This window comes from Rattus rattus, chromosome 12 (assembly GCF_011064425.1).
Source record: "Rattus rattus isolate New Zealand chromosome 12, Rrattus_CSIRO_v1, whole genome shotgun sequence".
In the NCBI taxonomy this organism is placed as follows: Eukaryota; Metazoa; Chordata; class Mammalia; order Rodentia; family Muridae; genus Rattus; species Rattus rattus.
This window is the reverse complement of record NC_046165.1, coordinates 65,388,247-65,415,720: the sequence shown is the minus strand read 5'-3', so window position 1 is coordinate 65,415,720 and position 27,474 is coordinate 65,388,247. Positions and strand designations below refer to the sequence as shown.

At 38.7% G+C, this 27,474-nt stretch overlaps 1 protein-coding gene across 1 annotated transcript in view; it reads right to left on the bottom strand.

Moving 5' to 3' along the window:
* LOC116913192 (protocadherin-15-like) overlaps positions 1-23,607 on the bottom strand; it is a 299,819-nt gene extending 276,212 nt beyond the window's left edge. The window contains 3 exon segments of the mRNA XM_032917385.1: positions 9,904-10,059; positions 23,147-23,307; positions 23,562-23,607. Coding sequence (XP_032773276.1) covers positions 9,904-10,059; positions 23,147-23,307; positions 23,562-23,607 — 363 coding nt within the window.
* Between the last annotated feature and the right edge of the window lie 3,867 nt (positions 23,608-27,474).

The window sequence follows — 27,474 nt, the reverse complement described above, 5'->3', positions numbered from 1 at the left end:
TCCACGGATTCTGAGAAAGACTATACTCCCAAGCTCGTGTACATGGCCTCCTTCAGTTGGTTAATTTTGCCCTTTGGGACCGAGGAGTGGGATTCCTTGGCACACCCTCCTTGGACTCCTCAGCAATCCTGTATCTCCACTATAGCCTCCATTATACCAACCCCTACAGCATTTCTCTCCTGTCTTCTTCCTCTACCTTTTGCTGACTACTGGCAGGCAAACATTTCTTGCTCTACCTCAATGAGTGTACACACATATTTGGGGTTCAAAGTAGCAAGCATATATATATATATGTGTGTGTATGTGTATATTTGTATATATGTGTATATGTATATTTATATTTATGTGTATAAACACAAATACATGTGATATACATATACATATGATGTATATGATGTGTGTATGTACATATATGTGTGTATATACATATTTACATATAATGTTTAATTCTTAATCTATGGAATAATTAGACCCACTGCCTCTTTAACAACTTGGTACTTCTTTGTGATAGGAAACTTGAGGTCTTCTTTCCTACTTTTTTAATAATAAATTATGAACTTCTGTTGATCTACGGTGTTGCCCTATAGGGCATATCTGTCCTGTGTACTTGTCACACCAGATCCTTCCCTTCTCCTCCCATCTTGCTAGATCTAATAGTGAGTATCCCACTCTCCATTTTTGTAGATACCAAGTTTTTAATCTTCCGTTTATGAGGAAAAGTTTGATGTATGTCGCTTTCTATGCCTGGCTTATTACACTCAATCACCTCCTGAACTCTCTGCTTCATTATAAATTATATGGTTTCAAATTTATGACTGAGTAGTGCTGGTTTTGTATGGAAACCATTTATTGTTTTTCTATTAAAGCGTGAACAATACATCTATTGATTTCATAGTGTAGAGGGTTTGTCAGAGTAAACACTGGAGGCTAGGTATCTCTTTGATCCACTGATTTCATTTCTGTGTGTTACAAACTCAGTTTTGAATAGATGACATCCTAGCATCATTCTATTTTTACTTGTTTTATTTTCATGATGGAGTTCCATGATGGAAATTTATTAATTTTCATTCCCACCAATAGCATACACAGTTCCCCTCCCCACCTCTTGATCACCATGATATTTCACATCTTTTTGAAAACAACCATTATAATTAACATATAATATCTCATTGTAATTTTTATATGCTACTGAAAATTAGTGATATTAAACAACATTTTTCTTATACTTACTGGCCATTTTTACACTTCTTAGGAAATACTCGATGTGTTTCCCAAGTTTCCACATTTATACATCATTATGGTTTGACGTTACATTTTTTTTGTGCTCCTCTTAGATTCTGTAACTTAATTTCTTGTTATATTTCCCCCCTCTTTATATTTAAAATTATTGTCCATACACTATATTCTGACCACAGTTTCTCCTACTTCAACTCATCCCTAACTCTCCCCCCATTGAACTCTGTACCCTTTCTTCTTCCCCTCTTTAGAAAGCAAGCAAACAAAATTAAAAATAAAAATGAAGAGAAAAAAATGCAAGAAACATATAGACACAAAAACAAAACCCATAAAAATACAAGTTTGGGAACCATAATGTATAAAAAAAAAGGACCAGTAAGAAAAAAAATGCCCAAACAAGGCAATACGAGACAAAAAAGTCTACAAAAATACTAGTACATTCATTCTGTGTTGGCCTTTTTGGGGGGGGCATGGAGTCTACAGCTCTGTGTGATTAACTTGCCTAATGAGACTCCACTGGAGAAAAGGAATTCTTTTCCTTTCAAGTGGGTCTCAATTGTAGAAAGCTTCTTAGTTAGGGGTGGGAGATCATGTTCCAGATCAATTCTGGATTTCCACTGTCAGATGCTTTTTAAATATCTTCTGTATTCTCTCTGCCTACCATACTTCATTGTGTGGATGCTCTTCCTGTGATGCAACTCTGTGTTTCTACACTTGCTCTTTTCAGCACATCTCAGCCTTTACTGACATTTGGAGGTGTTGTGGTTTGCCCTGGAGTTATCTGTCTGTATTTTGATGCTAATTCCACTGCCACAAGGACAGCCACACAGGAATCAGGTGACTTCACCAGAAACTTCTCCCCATTGAATTTGTAAAGAACAGGGTGAAGGGCAGGTACAGGATAGAAGGAGGCCTGTCATTGGAGGAGAAGGAAGGATGGGCGGGAGAAAAGTTTGAAGGAAGAGGAGGAGACTGGAATGGAAAGGAGGAGAGGAGGAGAGAGGAGGGGAGGGGAGGGGAGGGGGGAGGAGGGAGGAGAGGGGGAGGAGAGGGAGAGAGAGAGAGAGAGAGAGAGAGAGAGAGAGAGAGAGAGAGAGAGAGAGAAGCCACAGCAGGACAATATGGCGGGTGACGTTAAGATTCCACGCTGTACCTTTACAGGTTGTTAACAAATGTTCTTAAGGGATGGATGGTACTGGGCTTTGTATGTTTAGGTGGACAATTATATCTTACCAATTGGGTCAAAGATTACTGCGTTGTGTGTTCTTTTATGTGACGATTTGAGTGTAACAAAATGTGCGGCAGCAGGAGACACAGGGCCACTGCGGAGTTGGGATGTGTTTCCGCTAAGATATCTAGCAGATATCTTGGGGCACTGTGGTGCTGGACCTAGCGAGGTAAAAGACAATACTTTTTCATTTTTATATTTTTACAACAACATGGAGGTATCTGTTTTCTGTTTCCTTCCAGACCTTCTATCCTTTAGAGTGACTTATCCAAGCCTTTGCCCGCTTCATGCACACCAGTTGTTTCTATGGTCAATTGTTGTTCATTCACTAGAGGTTGGGGATCCTTTGGGGTCTGTCTATATACATATGTAGGGACTTCTGCTCTCCCCTTTGAAATGGTTTGATTCTAAATCCTGTTTCATGATCCACCCCTGGGAAGCGAGAGTGAGAAAGAGCTCTTCGTCAAATGTCTATGTCTTTTCTATTTTCCAACGTTCTATTTTCGATTACTGGTTTTATTTCATCATGGAGAGTACATCATAAGATTTTATCTTTTAATATATTGAGAGTTTGTGACCCAGTGGCCAGTTCAGAAGACCAATATCTTTTAAGGGCACATGTTGACCAGACTGGGCACCACAGTAACCCAGGATGGTCCCTCTAATTGAGTGTAATATAATAAATCATACCTGCAAGGTGCCTTGTGGCAGGTCATGCTCTGGGTCCTTTGGGGAGCCTTTCTTTCTGGCTCAGAGTTTTAGTTTCTATATATGATGACAGTGTTTAATGTTTCTGATTTTATTCTGCCAAGTTACTTTGTCATGAGGTTATTATTTATATGTATAAATACAAATTTTGCTTTTATTTATATATACATGTATACTGCCCACATATTTATTATGGTAACTATTTTGAGTGTTCATTTATAATTCTTCCATTTATAATAGACTTTTGTAGGATGACTATTAAAATTGTCATCTGTTTTACTTTGTGTTTCTGCGTGTGGTTGTTTAAACGCGTGTGTATCTGTGCTCCATGTGCTTTCTGTGCCCACAGAGGCCAGAATTGGGTATCATATCTTTAAGAATGGGAGTTATATCTGGAACTGTTCTGTAGATGCTGAGAATGTAACCTGGATCCTCTGGAAGAGTAGCCAGTGGTCTTAACGAATGAGCCATCTCCCCAGTGCATGATGGCAGTTTTCCTGTAATGCCTTCTTCCTTCCTTTTAAATTCAAGTTTTCATAATCCATATATTTTATTCTATTTCCTTTCAACTACCTCTAGTTGGCTTAATATTTAAATATAGGCTTAAATTATATCCTTCAGTTTGTTCATCTTGTATCTTTAGTTTAATGTATTTATTAGTACCCATTGGTATAAATGTACGTACTTGTAAAGTGTGTATATTTTGACATGCTACTTTGTCTTTTGCTTTCTCTTGCCTAGTAATGATTATTTGTTTAAGTGATATGAATAATCAATTATATAAAAGTATACAGACTGAACCTGTGCTCCAACTGCATAGGTAGCAATGAATAGCCTAGTAAGAGCACCAGTGGAAGGGGAAGCCCTTGGTCCTGCCAAGACTGAACCCCCAGTGAATGTGATTGTTGAGGGGAGGGCAGCAATGGGGGGAGGGTGGGGAGGGGAACACCCATCTAGAAGGGGAGGGAGAGGGGTTAGGGGGATGTTTGCCTGGAAACTGGGAAAGGGAATAACAATTAAAATGTAAATAAGAAATACACAAGTTAATCAAAATGGAGGAAAAAAATACATGATTTGTTATTTCATTTATACTGTAGGTGATGTAGGCTCCCATTCTTCTTAGTATCTCTCCATGTTTCATTGGTTTATAACTATAGTATTTCTCTATGTATTTCACATATATTCCCTAGGAAATAAATGTATATATATATGTATATATACATAAATATGTATATTTATACATATTAGTGAAAATGAATGTTTTACTCAGTTGATATTTAGATTTATTCACATGCATTAATAATTTTTTCTAATTTTACTTACTAGCATATCTCATTGGGAACAGGAGACTCTTGTATTTGTATAGCTGGACATAAATGTAATTAATCTCCATCCCTAAAGACTTACACAGTGCATAGAATGGCAAGAATGTTAATACAATAGCATAGAAACATCCTGAAGTGGGCATTAAGCTAGTTAGATGGGGGAATACAACCCCCTTGTACTTTTATGCATTATCTTTCAATTGCACAGGAAAAAAATAATTAGATACTTAGGAGTGAGAAGGGAAATTTTATTTTCATTTCTACGAATCTGTGTTCTGTACTCCACACACATTAGCTATTCGTGCCATGTTTTTGATCACAATGTTAGCATGACAACACTTTGCGGGCAATGGCTACTGGGATGCAGAGAAAAACGACGTTATCGTTATGTGCACATTCTTTATAACGTTTGTACCGCTGAATTTGTTTTCAGAGTTTCCCTGTAGGATAAGTTGTTGCTTCAGGTGTCAGGATGTTAGGCAGAAAAGTCTGCTTTTAGTTTGAGCATGGGACTTATATTTTCTAAACTCCTGTCTTGTACTGGAGATAGTTGTACATTCAGTCTCTCCTGTCTGCAGGTGTAAGGGAGACTTTCTGCTCCTGTGAAATGTGTATTATTATTTACTAGTCACAGGTTTTTATTCCCCAGCTGCAATAGTTTACATAAAAGTGTAAGAGATACATGGCTCTGGATACATATGTAACAGAAGGTGGCTTTGTCTGACATCAATGGGGGTGGTGGGAGATCCTTGGTCCTGCTGAGGCTTGATGACTCAGAGTAGGGGGATGCTGGGGTGGTGATATGGGATTGGATGGATGGGGGAGCACCCTCATAGAGGCAAAGGGGAGGAGGGAGAGGGTAGATGACACGAGGGGTTGTGGAGGGGGAACCAGGACGGGTGATATAATTTGGGATGTAAACAAATGGAATGATTAATAAAAAACAAGTGAGAGGATTGTTCTTTTGGGGACCCCCTAATTTATTCCACAAAATGAGGAACATAACTTGGCTACATTGATCTGTCATCCTAATGTCTCTGGCTTCAGCAAAACATTGCTAATACTTTCATTTAAACTCCAGCAAAGTTTGAGTTGTTCATTTCATTTTTGTTATTTCGCTAAGCTTGGGATGATTTTAGAATATTTTTGGTGATTTTTGTTGTTTTTGTTTTGTTTTGTTCCTTTTCTTGAAAAATACACACACACACACACACACACACACACACACACACATGCACATTGTTTTCCCTTTTCCTTTTCCTTTCTCCAACCTTTCAGATTAACCCTTCCATCCCCCACTATCCCTCCAATTCATGGCTTCTGGTCTCTTTTTCTTTACTTATTGTTATATCTTAAATATGTAAATATAATCTGCTCAGTCCATATAATGTCAGTTGTATGTATGTGACTTCAGCACTGACCACCTGGTGTTGGATAGCCCATCAGCGTCTCATCCACGGAGACGAATGCTCTCTCTCCCTCATAGCATTCCTTACCCTCTCTCCCTCATAGCAGTCCTTAGCTGCCTGTAGTTCTTTATTCAGGGTTAGGGTCCATTTCTGTGTTAGCGTGCCAGGTGATATTATCTCTGGTCAGGTAGAGTTGAGATATCCTTACTGTTGAGATTTCATGGGTACAGATTGTCTAACGTCTCTAAGATATGCAATCTCACAGCAGACACCCTGTTCCTCTGACTCTTATAAATGTGATTGCAGCATACATCTTAGTGCTGGCTGGTATTTATGTTTCCCTTAATAAATTACAAAAATTTATTACCAAAAAACAAAATTGCTATTTGTTATTTCAAAAGGATTTTTTGGGGGGGGTGGGATGCATGTAAATATATTTGGGGAGGTAGAAGCTAGGTAAAAATATTAAGCCATGGGATATATTTATTTAAAAGACATTATTGTTGGTAAAGTTTTACCTTTCAAACTAGCTTAAGAATGAACTGAGATTTTACTCTCCAATTTATTTTCTAAACCACCCTATAGAATTAATAAATGATACAGTTGTCCGACCCTAGTTGAGTTGACAATTACCCAGGGAGATAAATTCTCATACTAATCTTGTGTTTTACTTTTCTAGTAAGAGATTATAACCTTCGTCATAGTCATCACTTGGAGTTTAAATTAAAAAAAAAACTAGCAATGTTTTGCTGATTTTTTTGGCATATTACTAGAAAAACATGCTTCCAAAGAATATTACCTCCTAAAATTTAACCTATTTATAAATGTGCTGACTGCGATAGTGATTATGTTTAAAAATACTATAAGTATAAGCTTTGATGTTTATTTCAAATTCAGATACACAATAACAGTCTACCAGTGAAGGAGGAACCAAAGTAAGGGTTTGGGGTTGGGGATAAACTCTGTTTCTGAGCCATTTTCTGCCATTTTAGATACTGCTCAAGTCTCCATCTTCTCACCCTGAGGGAAAAAAGAACTAACCAGGGTCTGAGAAAAGAAAATTTTCTTTATAAAATCTGTGATTGTGACTTTATACTTGTCTTGCATTTTATTGCAGTGTCAAATAATATCATAGCAACAATTTATTAAATCCTGAGTGACTTTTTAAGTGTAGATTTTAAATGTTTCCACCTTGTAGTAAATGAGAAAATTGCAAGAAAAATATCATGGATGTTCTACTCTTGGGCAGAGATAAAGACTTTTTTTTTAATTTTATAGGTAGTGTTGTAGATGAGATTTTGTCTACATATGTACAGAGAAGTATACACATATATACATACACACATACATACATATATTATGCATGTACAATATATGCAGAAACTCACAATCAGACACAGGTATATACTCACATGTATAAACACAAACACTCATATATGCTGACATATGCAATTCTGGGTCATTAAAATTAGTCTGACCAATTCTGGCATTTGGTCAGAACTACCCAAATAAATGAACTTTTTTCCTTCAAATTATTGGCAGGTATAGTCAAACCTTTGCTTTATAAAACCATAAATATGAATCAGAGCTAGCAGGTGGAAAATGAAGGCAAATGGATTTGACCACGAAGTACATACTCTGTACAACCAAATATGGAGTCAGTGGGTCAAGCTTGTCTCAGCTGTCTGTCACACATAAAGCACTGAACAGCTTTGTAGAGGACACTGGACTGTTCAACACAATGGGAGAGAAAATCCTGAGCCAAACTTTAGACGACAATGAAGAAGAACTCATAGAACAGAAGACAGGCCTGCTGGATGCCTGGGGGACACCAGGAAAATCAACTAGAAGAAGGTGAGGCACCTTTAGTGGAGGCACGGAATAAGCAGAGCATTGACAAATGGTGGGACTGGGCAGGCCTTGAAGATGCACTCACGGAGCTAGCCTTTTCCCTGACGATAATGGAAAAGGTTGCAGCTGTTGAGCAGCAGACTGACATGAGGGAAATGGTCCCTGAGAAGAGTTATTCTTCAACAAGACAGCCAAAGGATCAGAGGAGAGAGGAAAAAGTAATCTGGAAACACGGGATGCTTTAAAAACCAAATTAAGAGCGTTTGAAGTCTCAGTAAGAAAAATCAACTATGTATGGAGCAGGAAGAAAATGGATATGAACGAAAAACTGACTTTTGCCTAATCTAGACCTTTGCCTAAGAGGATTTGCCTATCAGTTTCTATCAACCAAGGGCAAACTCTAATTCAAACGTTGAACTTTGGATATTGAAAAAGAAAACACGTTAAATGAACCTCAAGCGAGAGGCCTGTGATCTAGTCAGCCTCTTTGATTACTACAGGAGCCAATGGAAGGACCCAGAGACAGGAGGAGCACTGACTGACATGCTGCACTTTTAATCATCTAATACCTTACAGTGACATTATCTCGGACGATCCATCTTCTATTATTTCATTTTACCCAATGTTTACAAATAAAAGTTTTTCGCAAATAAAACATTTCGATTGTTTTTAGAGATTGCTGAACTGAAAGCATGTATTTTGCATTTATTTTCAAAGCACACTGATGGCTTCCTATAAAGCATTTTTGTATTGTAAAGAGAGGAATTGAAGAAGTGAATAGTCTCAGATATTGAGTGTATTTTCATAGCAACTTAATATTGTTTGCGTTTATATAGTATGCATCGAAAGTGATATTATTTTTACTTTGTAAATGTTTTCTGGCTTAGTGTCTAACAACAAATTAATAGATGGACCATTGTAGAACATCACAGGGACATTGGTTCAAGGGGCAGAAAGACAATAAAAATGAATTTTCAATAAAAGCAATAGTATCACTTTTAAGATATTGTCAAAACTTCAACACGATTTTCAAATAAGAATTGGTAGTCAATGTAAAATAAAATAAAGAGAATATGGTGTGGTTTCTGTTTGAAATTTCTAGATACCATAGAATTGAATTATAAAACTTAACAGGGTAGTACTTGGTTCATTCTTGTAATTTGACACGAGAGAAGATCAGGCAGAAGAATCACCTTGAGTTTGGAGTTTGAAGCCAGAGTGAGCTCTCTGGGGTATGAAATGAGAAGGTCTTGAAACACACACACAGACACACACACATACACACACATAAGACACACAGAGACACATAAATATAGACAGACACACACACACAGACACACACACACACATAAGACACACACACACACATAAGACAGACAGACACACATAAATATAGACAGACAGACACACACACACATAGACAGACACACACAGACACTCACACAGACACACACACATATAGGCAGACACACACACAGAAACGCACAGACAGACACACACACAGACACACACATATAAGACAGACACACAGACACACACACATAGACAGACACACACACATAGACAGACACACACACACATAGACACACATACACATACACAGACCCAAACAAACACACATAGACAGACAGACACACTCATAGATAGATACACAGACACACACACAGATACACACATAGACAGACACACAGACTGACACACAAATACACACACACATAGACAGACACAACATAGACAGACACACACACACAGACAGACACACACAGACACACACATATACACACACATATATAAAAAATTAGTCATTAACTGTAAATAATGTCTTATAAAAATTTCTTTCAATATCTAGTGAAATCACTTCATAAATTTGAAGACATTTTGACCAACACTTTTCAATAAACATAAATGTCAGTAGCATGCCTTGAATTCTCTCAATATACTTTATAATATAAATAGTTGTTTGCATTTTTTCTATAGCAAGTTGAATTTCTGTAATGCTTTTCTGAGTTACTAGAATGCATTTTTTTAAAAAACCATTTGTTCTTCTTTTACATTCTTTTACTTCTAGACACATTAGTCATCATTAGCATGGGAATGCACGGGTTTATTATATAAGCCAAACACATAACAACGCAAGTGCACAGACCTCATTCACGGTGGCATAGTAGCTCTCATGCTTGAATGTGGGTGAGTTGTCATTCCGGTCCCGCACCACGATGCGTACTTCATGATAGATCACTGTGCCAACCTTCTTGTTGACACACTGGACTTGTACTACAATGGAGTGTATGTTCATTGGTGGCTGCAGGAAGAAATGACATCTTTTTAGACACAGTTTTGGTCAGGTCTGACACTGTCATCACACTTGACTGCTTGGCTATCAGTTTAAACACTTGCTCTCTTTGTACTGTGATAGGCCAGGAACCAAGATAATGGCCTGCTTCAAAGGTCAGAGAAGATAATCCTGGTTATTTCATTGTTTAATTCCACAACTAAACAAATAAGGCTTCAGGTACTATTATTATCGTAAGATTTTGCTAGTGAATAGACACAGAACCCATGCTAAGATTTGTTCGAACAAAAGGAAAATTATTTTCTTTATAAAATCCTAAGAAACAATGGTCTTAAATTAATTTTTGAAAACAAAGTCACATTAAACTCCTGAGAGGTGAGAAACTTTATAATTCTTTCTTCACTGACTTTTATGAAAATAGTCTGTCTCTTAATGATAAAATTAATGTGAGCAAAAGAAAAGATTGACTCATAAGCCAATCAGATTCAAACTGCACACATAGACAGCTATACACTGTCCATCTTTTCTATGTGTACCACTTTTATCACTGACAGGCTCATCTATTTTTCACTCTAAATATTGTTTTGTCAGAATAGCTCACAGAGGGCTTTCCCCTCTTAATATCCTGTCTCTGCCCTGCCTCATTTTCCAATTTCCATGATTCATTTTTCTTTACTGGACTCATCCAGCCCTTCACATATTCTATACCTTATATGTTTGTTTCAATCTACATCCCTTGATGAGACTGGAGGACCCCTCTAATCATGGGGTGCTTTTCAATACCTAGTCACACCCCTCTGTGTAGCAGCCGATGTATGTTTAGGACGGGTGAGTGAATGACGTTAGAGACACCACATCAGTTTTCATCCGGCTTCCAGAAACACTCTCTGAATGACTGAGGGGAAGTTTAAAATATCTCCAGTGCTTACCTGCTCATCTGAGAGTGAGGACCCAACAGTATTAATGCAATAGTACAGCGGTTATCACAAAGGGACTACCTACCACTGGGAGCTTACTACAAACACCACTCATTGGATGCAAACTATCTTCCGTTCACAAAACAGCGAATTGCTATGACCTCCAACATTTTTAATAAAATTACAATGCATTCAGCATTATCTCTTGTCATGTGTTAGAGGTCCATTTTTTCTAAGTACAGCACTGTCTTTTGTCATATTTTGGAGGCGCATTTATAAAATAAATGAACTATTTATTACTCATCCATTCATCGTGTGTCAAAGGTCTCTGAACCATCCTTCTCTGGGCATCAGCAGTGTGGGTTTCCCTAGTCGGCCTCCCCTCTACTCCTGACTATGTGTTCTGTGTCTGACAAGTACCCACACGGATGACTACCAACGTACACGAATCCCAACACTACACTTGCTTCATAATATGAGCACATATGTGTCCAACAAAATTAATAGACTGAATCCATCCATAAAAAGTGGAATAAATGAAATCTATGCAATATAAACTAATAAAGTGGGATGGATTATAAAACACGCTCCTTAATAGCTAGGTTAAATCAATCCAGGCGACAGGGCAAATATCCCCGGGGCTGAGGGAGTGCAAAGTGGATTTCCAGTTGCGTACCACATCCGGAGATGGGACAAGTGCTGCACTAAATATGTTTAAACTACAGCGAAATGTAACAGGCACTTCTATGAGCAACAAAGACAAAGGGGACAGAATTGGTAAGTGGTGGCCTCCTTAAAACACAGGTGAAGATCTTTACATGAGCTATGACATCATCCTGTGCTGTGGTGTCTAACTGACATCAAGGAAGATAGCAAAGTTATATTTCTAGAAATTCCAAGTAACACACACACACACACACACACACACACACACACACACACACACACACACCACAAGAACATATAGTAAATACCATAACTAAGGACAAAGTCATCTTAATAATTAACAATAAATTTTGAAATAATATATTGAAACCCTACCCCCAATTTGTTTAGATAAAAATCCCCTAAATATTACAAATGACAAAGACGTATAGGTGGGAGATATGCTTATGTGCCAACACTAAAACACAGAGGTTGGAACACTTACGCATAAACCCTCTACCCATTGCAAATATCAGAAGCACAAGAACTTGAGATAGCAAACACTATTTTGCAAGTGACCAGAAAAACAGAGCTAGTGCACTTGGAGAGTATTTGGTAACTTCCAGGAGTTAAAGAAGACAAAAAACAATTGCTAATGTCAAGTATTTTATGAGGGCCTCTTTAATAAAACATCACCGAATATTAAAGCACAGCCTGCTAGCAAAGCCACCTGAAAATCCTCAAGTTCCAGGTAAAGGACTGGGTTGCGGACGATTCACAGAAGAATTAAAAGTAAGTGACCCCTGTGCCTTTACTGCCAGCTTCAAAGTGGCTGCCTTAATAGTCTAGTCGAACATGACTGTGTTTTAATTATAAAGTAAAACCAGACTAAGTATGCCTACTGCTAATTCTGGCACAACTTTTGGAAGAAAATCTACGTCATATTCACCTGCAGTTATTTCTCTTCTAAATATTTCAAGATAGATGCATGAATCCTCTCATTTTCACTCGCAGTTTTACACGGGACTGTAGCTTTGGGGCAAAAAAGGCACAGGCTTTCAAAGGGTGTTAGATGTAGTGTGTGAGGGTCCCCCTTCTTCCAGCTAAGCAGCCGTAAATTAGATAGGAACAGGTCACCGGGAACCACTGTTATTCTCAACTCTGGATCCCTGTGTGCAATGCTTAGTGGCTGGGATGAACTTAGGTGGCAATAAATTCTAACCACTATGGATTACAGTGAAGTAAAGAGGTCCCTGCGGCTAATCTTGAAGGCACAGTGTAATTTCGTATTGGAATAAATCCTATTCTCCTGTACAGGGAAGTCATAAATACATCACACATAGTCTAACTGAGTCGATTAGTCAGACTTTAGGGACTCTGCAATGCTTATGGAAGTGTTGGAGAGGTTTATGACTCCATAATGATGGAAATGTACGGGAGATTTTGGTTGAACTTTCGCAGCTACTGGCAAAAGTCAGTCATGGCAGTCCTCCGATAATCTTTCTTCCATCTGGAATTCTATTTACGTGTTCTATTTATGAGACAAGGGAACACCCTGCCTGTGGGGGGTATATATTTAACATGATCACATTTATATACCCCTAGAATTTCAAAATGAATGTTTAATGTCCTATTCCAGAGTCAGACCCGCACGTCTGTGCAGTGATATAAATAACCAGTTTATGAAGTTTATCTCTCAAAAGTAATATTGGTGCATGAGGTGAAGAAGGAACCTTTCAAAGCACATGGCAACATTATAATTTAAGAAAAAGATAGAAAATGAGTCACTTAAAATATAACATGAGAAGTTGTACAAAAGAGTCATGATGAAAACACTGCAGATTATAACACTTCTCTATGATATAAGGGAAATTTAATATTTTTAGAAACTGGTCACTTAAATATTAATAATGTGGAAGTTTCATTATTTAAATGAAAATAAAATTTGCAAACCTTTCAGATTTGATCTTATTTTTTAGAAGTGTAAATAACTGTCAAATTTGTATAAGAATGAATGGTTTTGTCTCAAGATTTACCTACTATCTCCATACAATGAAGAATTATTGTTTTTTTTTTATACAAAAATTTGGAAAAGGTGAAAATGTATTATAGGTGTATCTACTTCATACTCCCAAGGCTTGGACCCATGGCCATGCATATGGTAGGCAAGCTGTCTACCATTGAGCTATATAGTTCCAGGCCTTAAGTTGATATGCAAATGAAAAACATAAGTAATGACTATCCAGTGTTGTCTACTCCTCCAAAAATTAATCTTTATAAATAATGGCATACTTATAGGAGTTACTTAAAGAACAAAATGCCAATTTGGAAACAATTAGGTACAATGAAAACCCTAAATGAATTTAGATTTATTTTATAGTTTTTAATATTATATGTTATATGTTAAGTTCCAGATAGGTGAAATTATTATTACTAATCCTTGGATATTAAGAACAGTTCTGTAAAATCTATATTAAATAATCACAATGATTATAAAACAGGCCAGTTAAGGGTACAGGGAATAGAATATACAATTACACACACCAGTATTGATATTAGGAAGCAGATTTATGCACGTGCAGTCTTTATGGATCTTGTCCTTGCTCCTTTGTGGGAATTCAACCCTAATAGCACAGATATGCTATTAAATATAAAGAAGAAATGAATGGATGGAGACAGGATGGGAGAGACCCTAGAAGTTGAGAGGAGGGGGTAGCAGTGCAGAGTGTGTATGATCAAGATACAGCGCACAGAAACATAAAAAGCACAAAGAATTTAAAGGATCGCCAATCAACCATAGAGCTTATTTAAGATGAAGGGTGACCATTGAGATTGTTCTGGATTCCAAGGGAGAGGGAGGGAGACTGACAGAAGGGGATGCTGATGGATGCAGGTATAAATGCAGATGGGAGATGAGGTCACCCCTCAGACCTGGAGAATGAAGAGTGCCTGAGCTGAATGGACAAAACCCTTTATCACCATCAAGTTCAGAACTGAAGGTGTTGGGTTCTCTTAGGTCATTGCTTTCCCCAGCCAAGGGCTTCCAGTCTTTGCGATGAGTTGAGATCCATATTATACTATTGGAACAGGTCCAGCTTGTTCTTAGTATCCAATTTATCGATTCTATAGTAACAGGTACTCATTTCACACCTCATAGTAATTAAACGATAGTGGCCCGTGAGATCATAATTTGGCTTTTCAAAGATCCTTGAGTTCCTTATTATATACAATTGATTTTTATGACTTCATTTAGGAATCCATTCAGATAACTGTACTGGACACCAACAAAAATAGAGGAAAAAATTGATAGCCAAAAGCAATGTTTGAAAATTGCCAAAGAGTTCATATTGAATCTCTTATAAATATTTTATAATCAAACTCAAATATTTGGAGCCTGGTAAATATTATATTTTCCTATGAGTTTTTAATCAAAATAATTAGCTTACTTGAAATATTGTTATTTACATTAAATTTGCTTCCCCACCATACAACCAGGATTATGCAAACAGTAGATTATTTATAGCCTTAACAAGCAAAGAGCAGAAAACTTGGCTTGGATTTCGCTCTCTAGAAAAAAATTACCTGCTTGAAATGCAAGTATAATGGGAGAATTCCATTGAAATGACCCACCACACTTCTTTGTTTGGTACATTCAGACTATAACTATTTAGTTTTTATTTATATCAACAATTTGACCAAAAATAAAATATCCAGTCGACCTATAAACTGGATACTCATTGTCAAAGATGGAGACTTGGATTTTCTCTCATTTAGGAAAATGAATGAAATGAATTGAAAGGAATCAAATGTCTGAAGACAGAGCATCCGAAACAAACTATGAAGAAGCGTCTCAAAAGCTCAGGACATAACTAACAGACTGACGTAAGCTTTTCTTACATTAGTAGAATGTAAGTATTCAAATGCCAGAATATATAAAGAATTCGAAAGGTACAGATTCAGTATGGAAATAAGTCCCAAGTACTTAACCGGAAATGTGCAAGAAACTGTGAATAGATACATCTCAGAAGGAAAAGTTTGAATGGCCAAAAAAAGTTACGAAGATGTGTTGAATACTACTGGTTTAGTTGTCATGGAAATGCAAGTCAAAGCCACACTAAAGCATCCATTGTCTCACCTCAGCTAGAATGTGTATTATATAAAAGAAAAAAAATACAAAAGGTAGCGAGGGTGTTGAGACTTGAAGAGGGGCTACTTATACACTTTTGCTGGGAAGGCAATTTTACCCAAGCATGACAGTAAGTGTGTGGGGCATCCAAGAAACTAAGTCTACGACAAAACACAGCCATCCCACTTCTGAGTATATATCAAGGGAAATGGCATCAGCACAGCAAAGGAAACCCTGAATGTCTGTGCTTGCCTCTAAAACACCCTCTGTCCTTTGCCCATGGAATCAACCTCAGTGCCAACCACAGAACAATGGGATAGAATTCCTAAGGTATAAAACGAGATGCTACTTTATCACATAGCAACATTGAGGGACTTTAAAGACTTTATGGTAAATGGGACAAAGTTAGGTACAGGAAGAGAAGTACTGGTGTTCAGTCAGATATGAAGATTCTAGGTAGAGAAAGTTGGAATTTAGGAGAATGATTAGCAACTGACAGGAAGTGTGAAGGGGAAGCTGACGTAAAAGGTCTGATTACAGATCGACATGAACCAACAGATAGAAGAAGCACATTACATGTTCTTCCTAAGAGTTGGTGTGTTTGTACGTGTGTGTGCGCACGTGCACATGTGCATGTGTATGAAATTACAAGACAAATTATTACTTTTTTCAGATAACAAAAGAATAAGGCTCAAAGGCTATACACACACACACACACACACACACACACACTAGGGAGAAGAGACAGAAAACCATAGCTTATTATATGGATTTGATGTTATAAATTATATACATATATTGAAATATCACGGTGAAATTCACAAATGTATAGGTTTAAGGTCATCACAAATACACAAGGGAAACTGTTACTGGAGAGCTGGCAGGCATGGATATCAAAAAGCTAAACTAATACAGGACAGGCAGAAATGGAGCAGCTAAACATATAAATGCTTGGGGGTCTGATCTGTGTGGATGAGGGTAGTGCATGAACAAAGAAAGGCAGGCAGGACCTCAGGGGCAAAGACAAAGAAATAGAGTCAGACACATAAGCCCTCTGAGGCCAGGACCAAGTAGGCTTCTTCTATAAATACAGCAGTTTTCTAAAACATTTATCCTGTCCATAATATACATATATTATTAATATTTACCTATGTCATCTACTCATATTTATCTAAGTCATTTTTAAGCTTATTGGCCAAAATTATACTTTTTTTTAAGTCTTAGGAATGTATCAGGATATTTCTCAAATACAAGAGAATCTTGTGCACTGAAACATTTTTGTAGCAGTTTTTTATGTGATATACTGAATAAATACAGAGCCAATGATCATAGCATGGAGCTTGGCAGTTGTTTGTAGCTCAAACATGATTATCAGCTCTGTGTGACTCTACAAAACATTCACCTTGTTTATTATGGCAATTCTATTCATAGAAGGAATGAGCCAAATTATTTGGCACAAACCCCGAGAATTATATTACTGGCAAATACTCCATGTTTAACAAAGAAAGTAGAGTTTGGTTTTCATTTACAATAATAAACTCCTTAATAATCATGTGTGCTTTGTCAATACAGTTAAGTAAAATTTAGTATAGTATAAAATATGTACATCTTGTATGCATGTTTCTACACATATGCTGGGAAGCATCCTAACAAACGTAATCTGGATGTGATAAATAGTCACTCAAACCCTGTTCAAAGGAATTGTTCCACATTTATTACTAGAAATTGTTCACAAGAAGTATTGTTAAGAAGAGCTACTTGGAGCAATAGAGACACCAACCCACTCACAAAACTTCCAATCCCAAATTTATCCTATCTATAAGAAATCCAAGTACAGGGGATGGAGTACTGAGGGAATGGCCAATCAATAACCGGCTCAACTTGAAACCCATTCTATAGACAAGTACCAATCCCTGACAGTTGTAATGATACTAGATTATGCTTGCAGATAGGAAAGGCTCTACCCAGTATCTGACTCAGACAGATAAAGAGACACAAAGCAAGACAGTGGATGGACCTTGAGAACTCTTATGGAAGAACAAGAGGAAGGGTTTCAAACCCCAGAAGGGACAGGAGTTCCACAGGAAGTCCAATAGAGTCAACTAACCTGAACCCTTGGGGCACTGAGAATCTGAACCACCAACCAAAGAGCATACATTAGCTGAACCTAAGTCTTCCTGTGCATGTGTAGCAGATGTGCAGCTTGGTCTTCGTGTGGGTCCCAAACAACAGGAATGAGGGCTGTCCCAAAAGCTGTTGCCTGTATGTGATATATTTTTCTAGCAGGGCTGCCTTATTTGGCCTCCATGGGAGAGGAAGCACTTAGCTTTGCAGAGATGCGAAGTGCCAAGGTGGGAGGGATATCCAGGGGACACACACTCAGAAGAGGAGGAGAGGAGGAGGGGAGAAACATTGTGGGAGGGGTGACCTGGAGGTGGGCAGTGAGTAGGACATATAGCAAATAAGTAAAAAATAAAGTTAGAAATAAAAAGAATAGCCAAATGCTAGTCTGACCCATGACCTTACCCCACACCGCCATTGCAGACCCATGTGGGAGCCATAGCCATTTGCTTTCTTGCCTGTTCTAACAACTGCCCTCAGTCCTTGCCACCCACCCATACTCCCATCCCAGATGGAAGCTGCGCCTGTACATGTGTGAGTCCTTGCTGAGCCTCAATTATCTCACCCTACTTATGGATGATATGATATTTTCCATGAGACCCCAAAAGCTCTACCACCAAATCTGGACAGAAAATCAAGAATTATAGTGAAGTGGCAAGACAAACACCAACCTATAGAAATCAGTAGCTAATTATACATCAATAACAAACAATCTGAGAAAAGAGACCCTAGTGTCACCTCCACTTCCAATAGCTTCAAAACATACCGATGGATAAGCCAAACCAACAAGGTGAGGTGCCTACAAGATACAAAGCTTAAGCCATTGAAACCAGAGACTGAGGAAGATACAAGAAGACGTACATGGACTATTGATGCTTATGGATTGATAGCATGTTGTAAAAGTGAGCTTCCCACTGAAAACAATGGAAAGATTCAAGGCAATCCAAATGAATAAGCACGAGATTCTTCAAGAAAATAGAAAAATGTATTAGAATGCATATAGAAGAACAAGAGGTCCAGGAGAACCAAAGAAAACCTGGACAAAAAGAATGATGCTGGAGTGGTTATCATACCAGATTACAAGCGATATTACATCACAACAGTAAATACATCACGATGCTATCACAGTACAGCAAAGTAAAACCAAGGAAGAAAAATGGATGACCAAAACATGAGGTCCTTTCACTCCAGCCATGTCATGTTTGACAAAGATGCCAGTAACACACAATGTAGGAAAGATAGCATCTTCAACAAATGGTGCTAGGAAAAATGGATGTTCACTTGGAGAAGAATGGAATTAGATGTTTATCTATCACCTTCACAAAAATGGAGGAGCTGAAGTGGTTTGCAACCCCATAGGAAGGATGACAAAATTAACCAACCAGACCCCCAAGAGCTCCCAGAGACTAAACCACCAACCAGAGTACACACGGAGGGACCAACGGCTCCATTCCCAGCATGGGGGAGTGCTAGGGCAGTGAGGTGGGAGTGGAGGGTGGGTGGTGGAGCACCCTCATAGAAGCAGGGGAGAGGGGGGATGAGTTAGGAGGTGTGCGGAGGGGAGTCTTGGAAGGGTAATAACATTTTAAATGTAAATAAACAAAATAACCAATAAAATCACCTCCGAAGAAATCAATGACCTCAGTGTTAAACTTGAAATGCTAAAACTTCTGGAAGAAAACATATGTGGTACACAAGAAGGCATAGGAATATAAAAGGTCTTTCTGAATAGGACTTCATTTATTTTTTTCAGGAATAAGGCCAAAAAACGACAAAGGAGAAAAATAAAAATCAAGCAAGTGAAGAGGAAGGCCATAGGATGCACCTATTCATCTGGTAGAGGATTAATAACTATAAAGAATAAAAGGAGGAGGAGGAGGAGGAGGAGGAGGAAGATGAGGAGGAGGAGGAGGAGGAGGAGGAGGAGGAGGAGAAAGAACAAATTGCTCAATTAAAAATGTGCTTTGGACCTCAACAGACAATGCCAAAAAGAGGAAATAAAAAATTATTGAGGAATATCTGAAAGATATTACTGACATTTTTAACAATTAGAAAAGTGTACACAATTAATATTTCATGTTATAATACTCAAACTGTCTCCAAACAACAAAAGAACTGATAATAAATGCTTGTGAGAGTACGGGGAAAGAAGATCCTTATTAACTGATGGTGGAATTTCATACTCCTCCCACTAATACAGAAATCAGTGTGGTGATTCTTAATAACCTAAAGATAGGTCTACGATATGGCCCATTCTTCACATTATTTATACAGGACTCAACATCTTAGTACAGACAAACTATTCAATTCATAGTGACTGGAAAATTAAAATCTAGATGCCCTTGACTGATAAATAGATAATGAAACTGTGGCACATATACACAATCAAATTGTATTAAAGTGTAAAATAATTTAAAAACATGAAATTTGCAGGTAAATGGATGAAACTGGAAAATATTAAACAATAAAGTGTAAACTAGACCAGGAAAGACGAAGGCTACGTGTTTTCTCTCACATGTGGATTGTAGCTCTGAATCCTTAGATGTGAATCTGTGATATGAAGTTATCTCAGAAGCCAGGAAAGTAGAAAGGGAACCTTGAAGAGAGAGAAGAAGCTGCTCTGGGAGTGGGTATATAGTAGGAAGCAGGGACTATGAGGGCAGAAAGGAAGACAATGGGGAAGGAGTTTAATATGGATGAGGAAGGGAGAGGGAGAGGGAGGAGAGGGAGGGAGGGAGGGAGGGAGGGAGGGAGAGAGAGGGAGGGAGGGAGAGAGAGAGAGAGAGAGAGAGAGATCACACTAAAGATGTTTGAAAATTCCATAGGGATGCATATCAGTATATAGCTAAGAGTAGAATAGGAGCCCTGATTTATTTCACTAAGTGCCTAGCAGGGTGATTTGTGGATGACTGCACATGAGTGGCTGTGTGGTAAGACTGTAGATAGAAAGACGTCCACTGTAAAATTCATGATGTCTTTGTTTTTAAGAGCTTAATAATTTTCCATTGAGGAGATGTCCCGCATTTTCTTTATCCATTCTTCAGACGAGGGACATCTGGGTTGTTTCTAGTTTCTGGCTATTATGAATAAAGCTATAATGAACATAGGTGAGTCAATGTCCTTGTGGCATAGTGGGGCATCTTTTGGGTATATGCCCAGGAGTAGTACATCTGGGTCTTGAGGTAGAACTATTCCAAGTTTTCTGAGAAAACTCCAAATTGATTTCCAAAGTGGTTGTACAAGTTTGCACTCCCACCAGCAAAGGAGGAGTGTTGTCCTTGCCCCACATCCTCCCCAGCATGTATCACTCGAGTTTTTGATCTTCACCATTCTGATAGGTAGAAGACAAAAATCTCAAAATCATGATTTTGCATTTCCTTGATGACTAATGACTTAATAATCACTTGTTTAAGTGTTTCTCCATGGTTCAAGATTCCCTCGTTGAGAATTCTGTTTAGCTCTGTACCCCATTTTTTTTAAATTGATCAAGAGTCAACCAACCTGGACCTTTGGGGGCTCTCAGAGACTGAACAACCAACCAAAGAGCATACACAGGCTTGACCTAGCACTGCCTTCCCACACATATGTAGCTGATGTGCAGTCATGGCGTTCATCTGGGTCCTGAACAACTGGAGGAGGATTTCCCTAAAGTTGTTGCCTGTCAGTGGAATCTGCTCTCCTAACTTGGCCATCTCAGCTGGCCTCAGTGGGAGAAGTGCCTAGCCCTAAAGAAAGTTGATGTGCTAGGGTGGGAGGGTAGCGAGGTGGGAGGCTTCACTCTCTCAGAGGAGAAGGGGATGGACAGGAGAGGAGGGACTAAGGGAAGGAGGACTGAGAGGGGAACAGCAGTCAGGATGTGAAGTAAATAAAAGAAAGACGAAGAAGAGGAGGTGGAGGAGGAAGAAGAAATGAAGAAGAAGCAGGAGGAGGAAGAGGAGGAGTAGAAGGAGGAAGAAGGAGAAAAGGAGGAGAAGGAGAAGGAGAAAAGGAGGAGGAGGAGAGGGAGGAGGAGGAGGAGAAGGAAGAGGAGAGAAGGAGGAAAGAAGGAGAAAAGGAGGAGGAGGAGAGGGAGGAGGAGGAGTAGAAGGAGGAGGAGTAGAAGGAGGAAGAAGGAGAAAAGGAGGAGGAGGAGAGGGAGGAGGAGGAGAAGGAGGAAGAAGGAGGAGGAGAAGGAGAAGGAGAAAAGGAGGAAGAGGAGGAGAGGAGAGAGGAAGAGGAGGAGGAAGAAGAAGAAGAAGAAGAAGAAGAAGATGAAGAAGAAGAAGAAGAAGAAGAAGATGAAGAAGAAGAAGAAGAAGAAGAAGAAGAAGAAGAAGAAGAAGAAGAAGAAGAAGAAGAAGAAGAAGAAGAAAGAGACTTTCACTGTGATACATATATACACACAGCCCTAAAATCAGTGCTGCAGGTAAGGGGGGTCATTCCCAAGAGCCTAAGAGCCGAATATCATAAAGCAAATAGTGAACTGAGTGAAAGACAAGCAGAGCTGTTACAGACTGCCTGTGGGATCCATGCAGGATGAAGGAGTCATACACTCAGTATCCTAATGGGAGGTGGGTCATGAAGCTACAAAGCAATACCCATTAACCCTGCTTTCATTTTATGGCCCTGAAGGCTTGGTACTGTGCTCTGAGGTGGGAACACTGCTTTGCACACTCCTCCCTTCTTAGTCCCCAAGAAAGATGGGGATGTGTGTGGTTGAGGTGGGACATGGGTCTTTTCAATACTTTGTCAGCCTTTTCAGAAATGATATACTGGACAGCTTTGGTGACTTAACTGTTCTGTAGGAAATGGATCTGTCACACGATGACTAGACAAGGACGTTGTTAGGGAGTCTGACTCCTTTGCTTTGTATCAGCCTCATAAGCATGATGCTCATTCTCCCTCCTTCCAATTCTAAGGTGCTAGCAGCTAAATGAGAGGGTTCACACCAACCTCTACCCACCCCACAGCCAAAACCCAAATAGCACCTTCAGTTTCAATTGTGGGAAAATAATGGGGTTCTGTGTGATGGTCCTACTCGCCCAAAGACCTCACTTCTTTATTCTTTGTAGTCTATTTACTTGCCCAGCACTGGGACAGAATTTCAAAGCATCAAATTGATTCCCTCAGACACAGACACTTCCTTCCTTTTTCAGTCTTATTCCAAGAGCTATATTTTCTTTTGTTGCTATGTTTAGTAAATAAAATCTAATTGTGCCGGTAAATGTTAATATCATATAGATATCCATATAGATATTTAAATTATACTAAAGTCACAGCACAAGGTCAGAGAAAAAAAAATACTGACGTCTCTATCCAGAACTCTTCCGGTACTGTTGAGGAAAAGCATCTGCTTAACGGGGTCCAGTAACACCCAGTAGTCCACGTTGTCCTTTAAAGAGAGCTCTATGGTGGGGTCTGGTCCTCCGGCAGTCCCCTTAATCAACATGTTGTCCACCAGAATTGTACCTGCAAACCAAACACAGCTATTGGTAACCATGCACTAGTCCAATGCGTTCTTTAGCAAGGAATATTTTCTTAAACCCAGGCTGGATCAAACATCTGCCAAGTCATATCACATTCAATATCATATTGAGCTGCACAAAGTTATTTTTCTTGTCCCCTGAAGCCACAAATATCTACCTTCACTGTGCTATTTGTCAGTGGTATTTTGGGAAGATGTAGGCCGGGGAGCAAAGATTTGGACACTTGAAAAACACTACCCTGTTTCTCTTTAGCAGCACCGAATCTCCCCCACCCTCTGTCCATCGCTTCTCTCAGGATTGATCGCTGAATACTTTTCATCCTGAACAAAGGAAACGACTGTAACAGCAGAGCAGGAGACCACATCTACTCACTCAGTGAGACTTCTGATATGAAAAGAGAGATTTTGAAAATGAAAGAGAGGAGCTAGGGGGTGTTAAGTAAAGAGGCAGCGAGATTCCCCACAGCGAGAAGTGCATCCTGTTTTCTCATGTCAGAGTAAATTTATAAAAGACAAATCTTAATGCAATCACCAAGATACACAGCAGTAGCTGCTCATCTCTAAGGCACAGGGCACTCAACTGGACCGACAAACTATTCAGAGTTTTCATTTTAAAGCTTCTCTCTCTTCCTCTCTCTCTTCTTCCCTCCCTCTTTTCCTCCCCTCTCCATCCCTTCCCTCCTTCCCTCTCTCCATTCCTCCCTCTCTCTCCCTGTCTCCCCACTCTTCTGTTCCTTCTCCTCTTCCTCCTTCTAGTAGTTCTTGAACAAATATGGAAAAGACAGCATGTCTCTAACATCTCTTCCCTGCAAAAGATTCCGTGTGTTTTGCAAGTTGTAAGGGAACAACAGTGATGCAGCTTAAACTTGTTTTTCCCCCCAGGGAAAACTATCTTCCTGCTAATCAAGGGTGGAGAGTGGCTTAGAGTAATCACTTTCTGATACATCATATTGCATGAACAGTGTACAGAAGAACCATGGCTACAGAAATAAAGACGAGCCCTTCTAAACCCTTGAAGAAAATGGAAATATTTAGGTAATGTCTTGCCTTAAGACAGGAAAGCAGATCACAGAATATCCACAAACATGAAACTAGGCTTAAAAAAATAAAATGTCAAATTTATCTACCATATTTTGGTGAGGCAGGAAATTGGCCTAAATCTTATACTATTACGCTGTTCCAAAAAAATAAGATCACACCATTATTTGATTTCCCCCTGTACCTTAATAACGTTAAGGTAGGATTTACAATATTTTCCTAACAATATCCTATTGATATGTTCTAACTGCCTAGGACATTTTGAAAGGAACTATTTTTCTTTGGAAGCGAGCCTGTTATATTGATAGTCATATTCTTTCACATGCTCCTGAATTCTAGATAAATCTTCTTTTACTCTGCGGAATGATAAATCACTGGACAGGAATTTCTACCCCCAAACCATATGTTTATCTCTGAAGCAGAATTGTGTTTCTATATCAGCACATTGGCAAGAATGGGAAGAATCCCAATAGAAGCTCTCCCCCTAGTTAAGGTTGTAGTGATATCAGCACAAAGAATGAGAGCCATGCCTTTCAGCCTTGAGTACTACAGTGTGTGCTCCTGCTTGGAAAAGTATGTGTTGAGGGCCTTTTGTCTTTAAACAGATATATTTAATTGTGTTTTTAAATCCATATTTTTCTCAGAAACTAAATGTTTCCAACCATTCTTAAAAGGACAGAAAGTTTGCTAACAGACAATGAATTTATGAGAAAAAATCTTGAGGAGAGCATCAGACTCTTTTCTTTTTGTCTTTATTCTTGCCATATCAGAGTTGGGCAATGATTTTTTTGTTAACTTCTTTTTTATATATAGCATTATTTTTCTTTTATTGAAAATGGATTTTTCATACAAAATATTGTGAATATGGTTTCCCTTCTCCCCATCTCCCCCCAGACCCTCCCAACTTCTCCTCTCATTCAAACTCCCAACCTTTCGATCTCTCTCCTTAGAAAACAAGCAGGCATCTGAAAACAATAACAAAATTAAATAAAACAAAAACAAATAAAATTCAACAGGAAAATACAAACAATCAAAAGGGAAAAAATGCCAAAGAGAAGTCACAAGAAACACATATAAACCAAGAGATACACATGTCCACACACCCAGGAACCCCATGAAGACACAAATTGGAAACCATAATATATATCTCAATGGCCTGTAAGGTTAATAATAATAATAATAATAATAATAATAATGATAATAATAATAAAGCCCTTTCAAAGCATTATGAAACAAAGAACCTTCAAAAATGGCATTGAGTTCATTTTGTGTTGATCATCTACTATTCGTCATGGGTCCTGCTTTTAAGAGTCTTTTGAATACCCAGTGAGACTCCATTGATGAAGACTAATTTTTCTTTTGTGAGTGGTGATCATATGGAGATAGTTTCTAGGGTTAGGGGTAGGCTAGTATACCTCTATGTCCCCTTTCATCACTACGACCCCATTGGAGTCAGAACCGTGCAAGCTATGTACATGCTGCACAGTCCCTCCGAGTTCATGTGTGCATCAGCTCTGATGTATCTAGGTCTTATATCCTTAGTGTCCTCCATTCCCTGTGGCTCTCACACTCTTTCCTTCTCCTCACCTTCGAGGTTCACTGACCTCTGAGGGGAATTCTTTGATAAAGATATCCCATTTTGGATGGAGTGTTCCAAGATCTAGCACTCTCAGCATACTGTCCAGCTGAGGGGGTTCTGTAATTGTTCCCATCTACTGCAGGAGGAAACTTCTCTGATGATGGCTGGGCAAGTGTTCGGAGACTTTTATTAGGAGTCATTTAATTGCTATGCTACTTTAGAAAAACTATAGTGTTTGGCTTTTCTCTAGGTCCCTGCCCTATCTGGTCTCAGGTTCATGGCTACCCAAGAGGTATTTGGTATGATCTCCATTTCATGGCATGGAAATTAAATCCAATAAGATATTGGTTGGTTAGTACCACAGGCTTTGTTCCACTGTTATATCACCCAATCTTGCAGGCAGGTCTCCATTGTAGAAAATGGGTTTGTAGCTTTGTCCTGTGGTAGCATTAAGAGGACCTTCTTGTACAACGAGCTGCAAGGGTGGAGACTGTAGGTAGACACCAGCTTAACATCTCCCTGTCCAATAAATCATAGAGGTTTTGTCTTCAGCAACAGGACTTTACCATCTGTTTGTGGAGAGAAACCAATGGCTTGGCAATAGCCTGGGTTGCTGGGGACACCGATGAAGCACCTTTGACCAAGAACTCAATAGAAATAACTCATTTCAGAACTGGAGGCTTCATTTGATGACGAGAGATGTTCACTTGGCACTCCGTCTACCCTTATTACTCAGGGATTCCATTTAGATCACATTCAAGTCTGTCTATAGCTTAGGAAGGTTCTATTGTTTTAGGTTTCCATAGGGCCCCTTAAAGACATCATAGTTTTTCTGTTCCTCTCCATATTCCTTCCCGAGTTCCACTCTGGGTTATTATTACATACCATGTACTTCTTTCCTGCTACTACCTATATTATTACCTACTATGTCCCTCTTTCAATCTCACTAATATGTACTTGTTTACACTGTTATGATACCTCAAAAACTAATATAAGTTAAACTTAGAATTTGGAAACTTTCAGTGAATAAATAACATTTTCTTGCTACTACTCTATTTTTAATTTTTAGGGCAGTGCCTTACTCTTTACCCTAGAATGGCTCCAAAGTCATGATTTACTTATTTCGGTTTCCTCCATTTTGGGATTGCAGGTGTGTGTCACCACATGAAGTTCAGAAATAGCTTGGAATATGACTCCTCTCTGTTCTCAGGTGTGGTGAATATTAGCATGTTACCAGGAGTAGGTATTACAGAGTCAACCATGTAAACTCTACTAGCGTTAAGCTGAAGCTTGAGAAATTTTCATTTCCTGTTACATAGGCTATGCATACATAGCTAACATTTTGTAACTTGAAAACACACACTCAGAGTGCACAAAGCCTAAGACCACTGGACAGCAACTTATAAACCAATACAACACCCTCATTATACCAACCTCCTTCTGCTATATACCTGTTCTCTCAAAAAAAGTAAGTCTTGTCAAGTAAAGAGACAAGTCTCCTGTCAAGAAAGTAGCTCAAGGATAAGAACTTTGG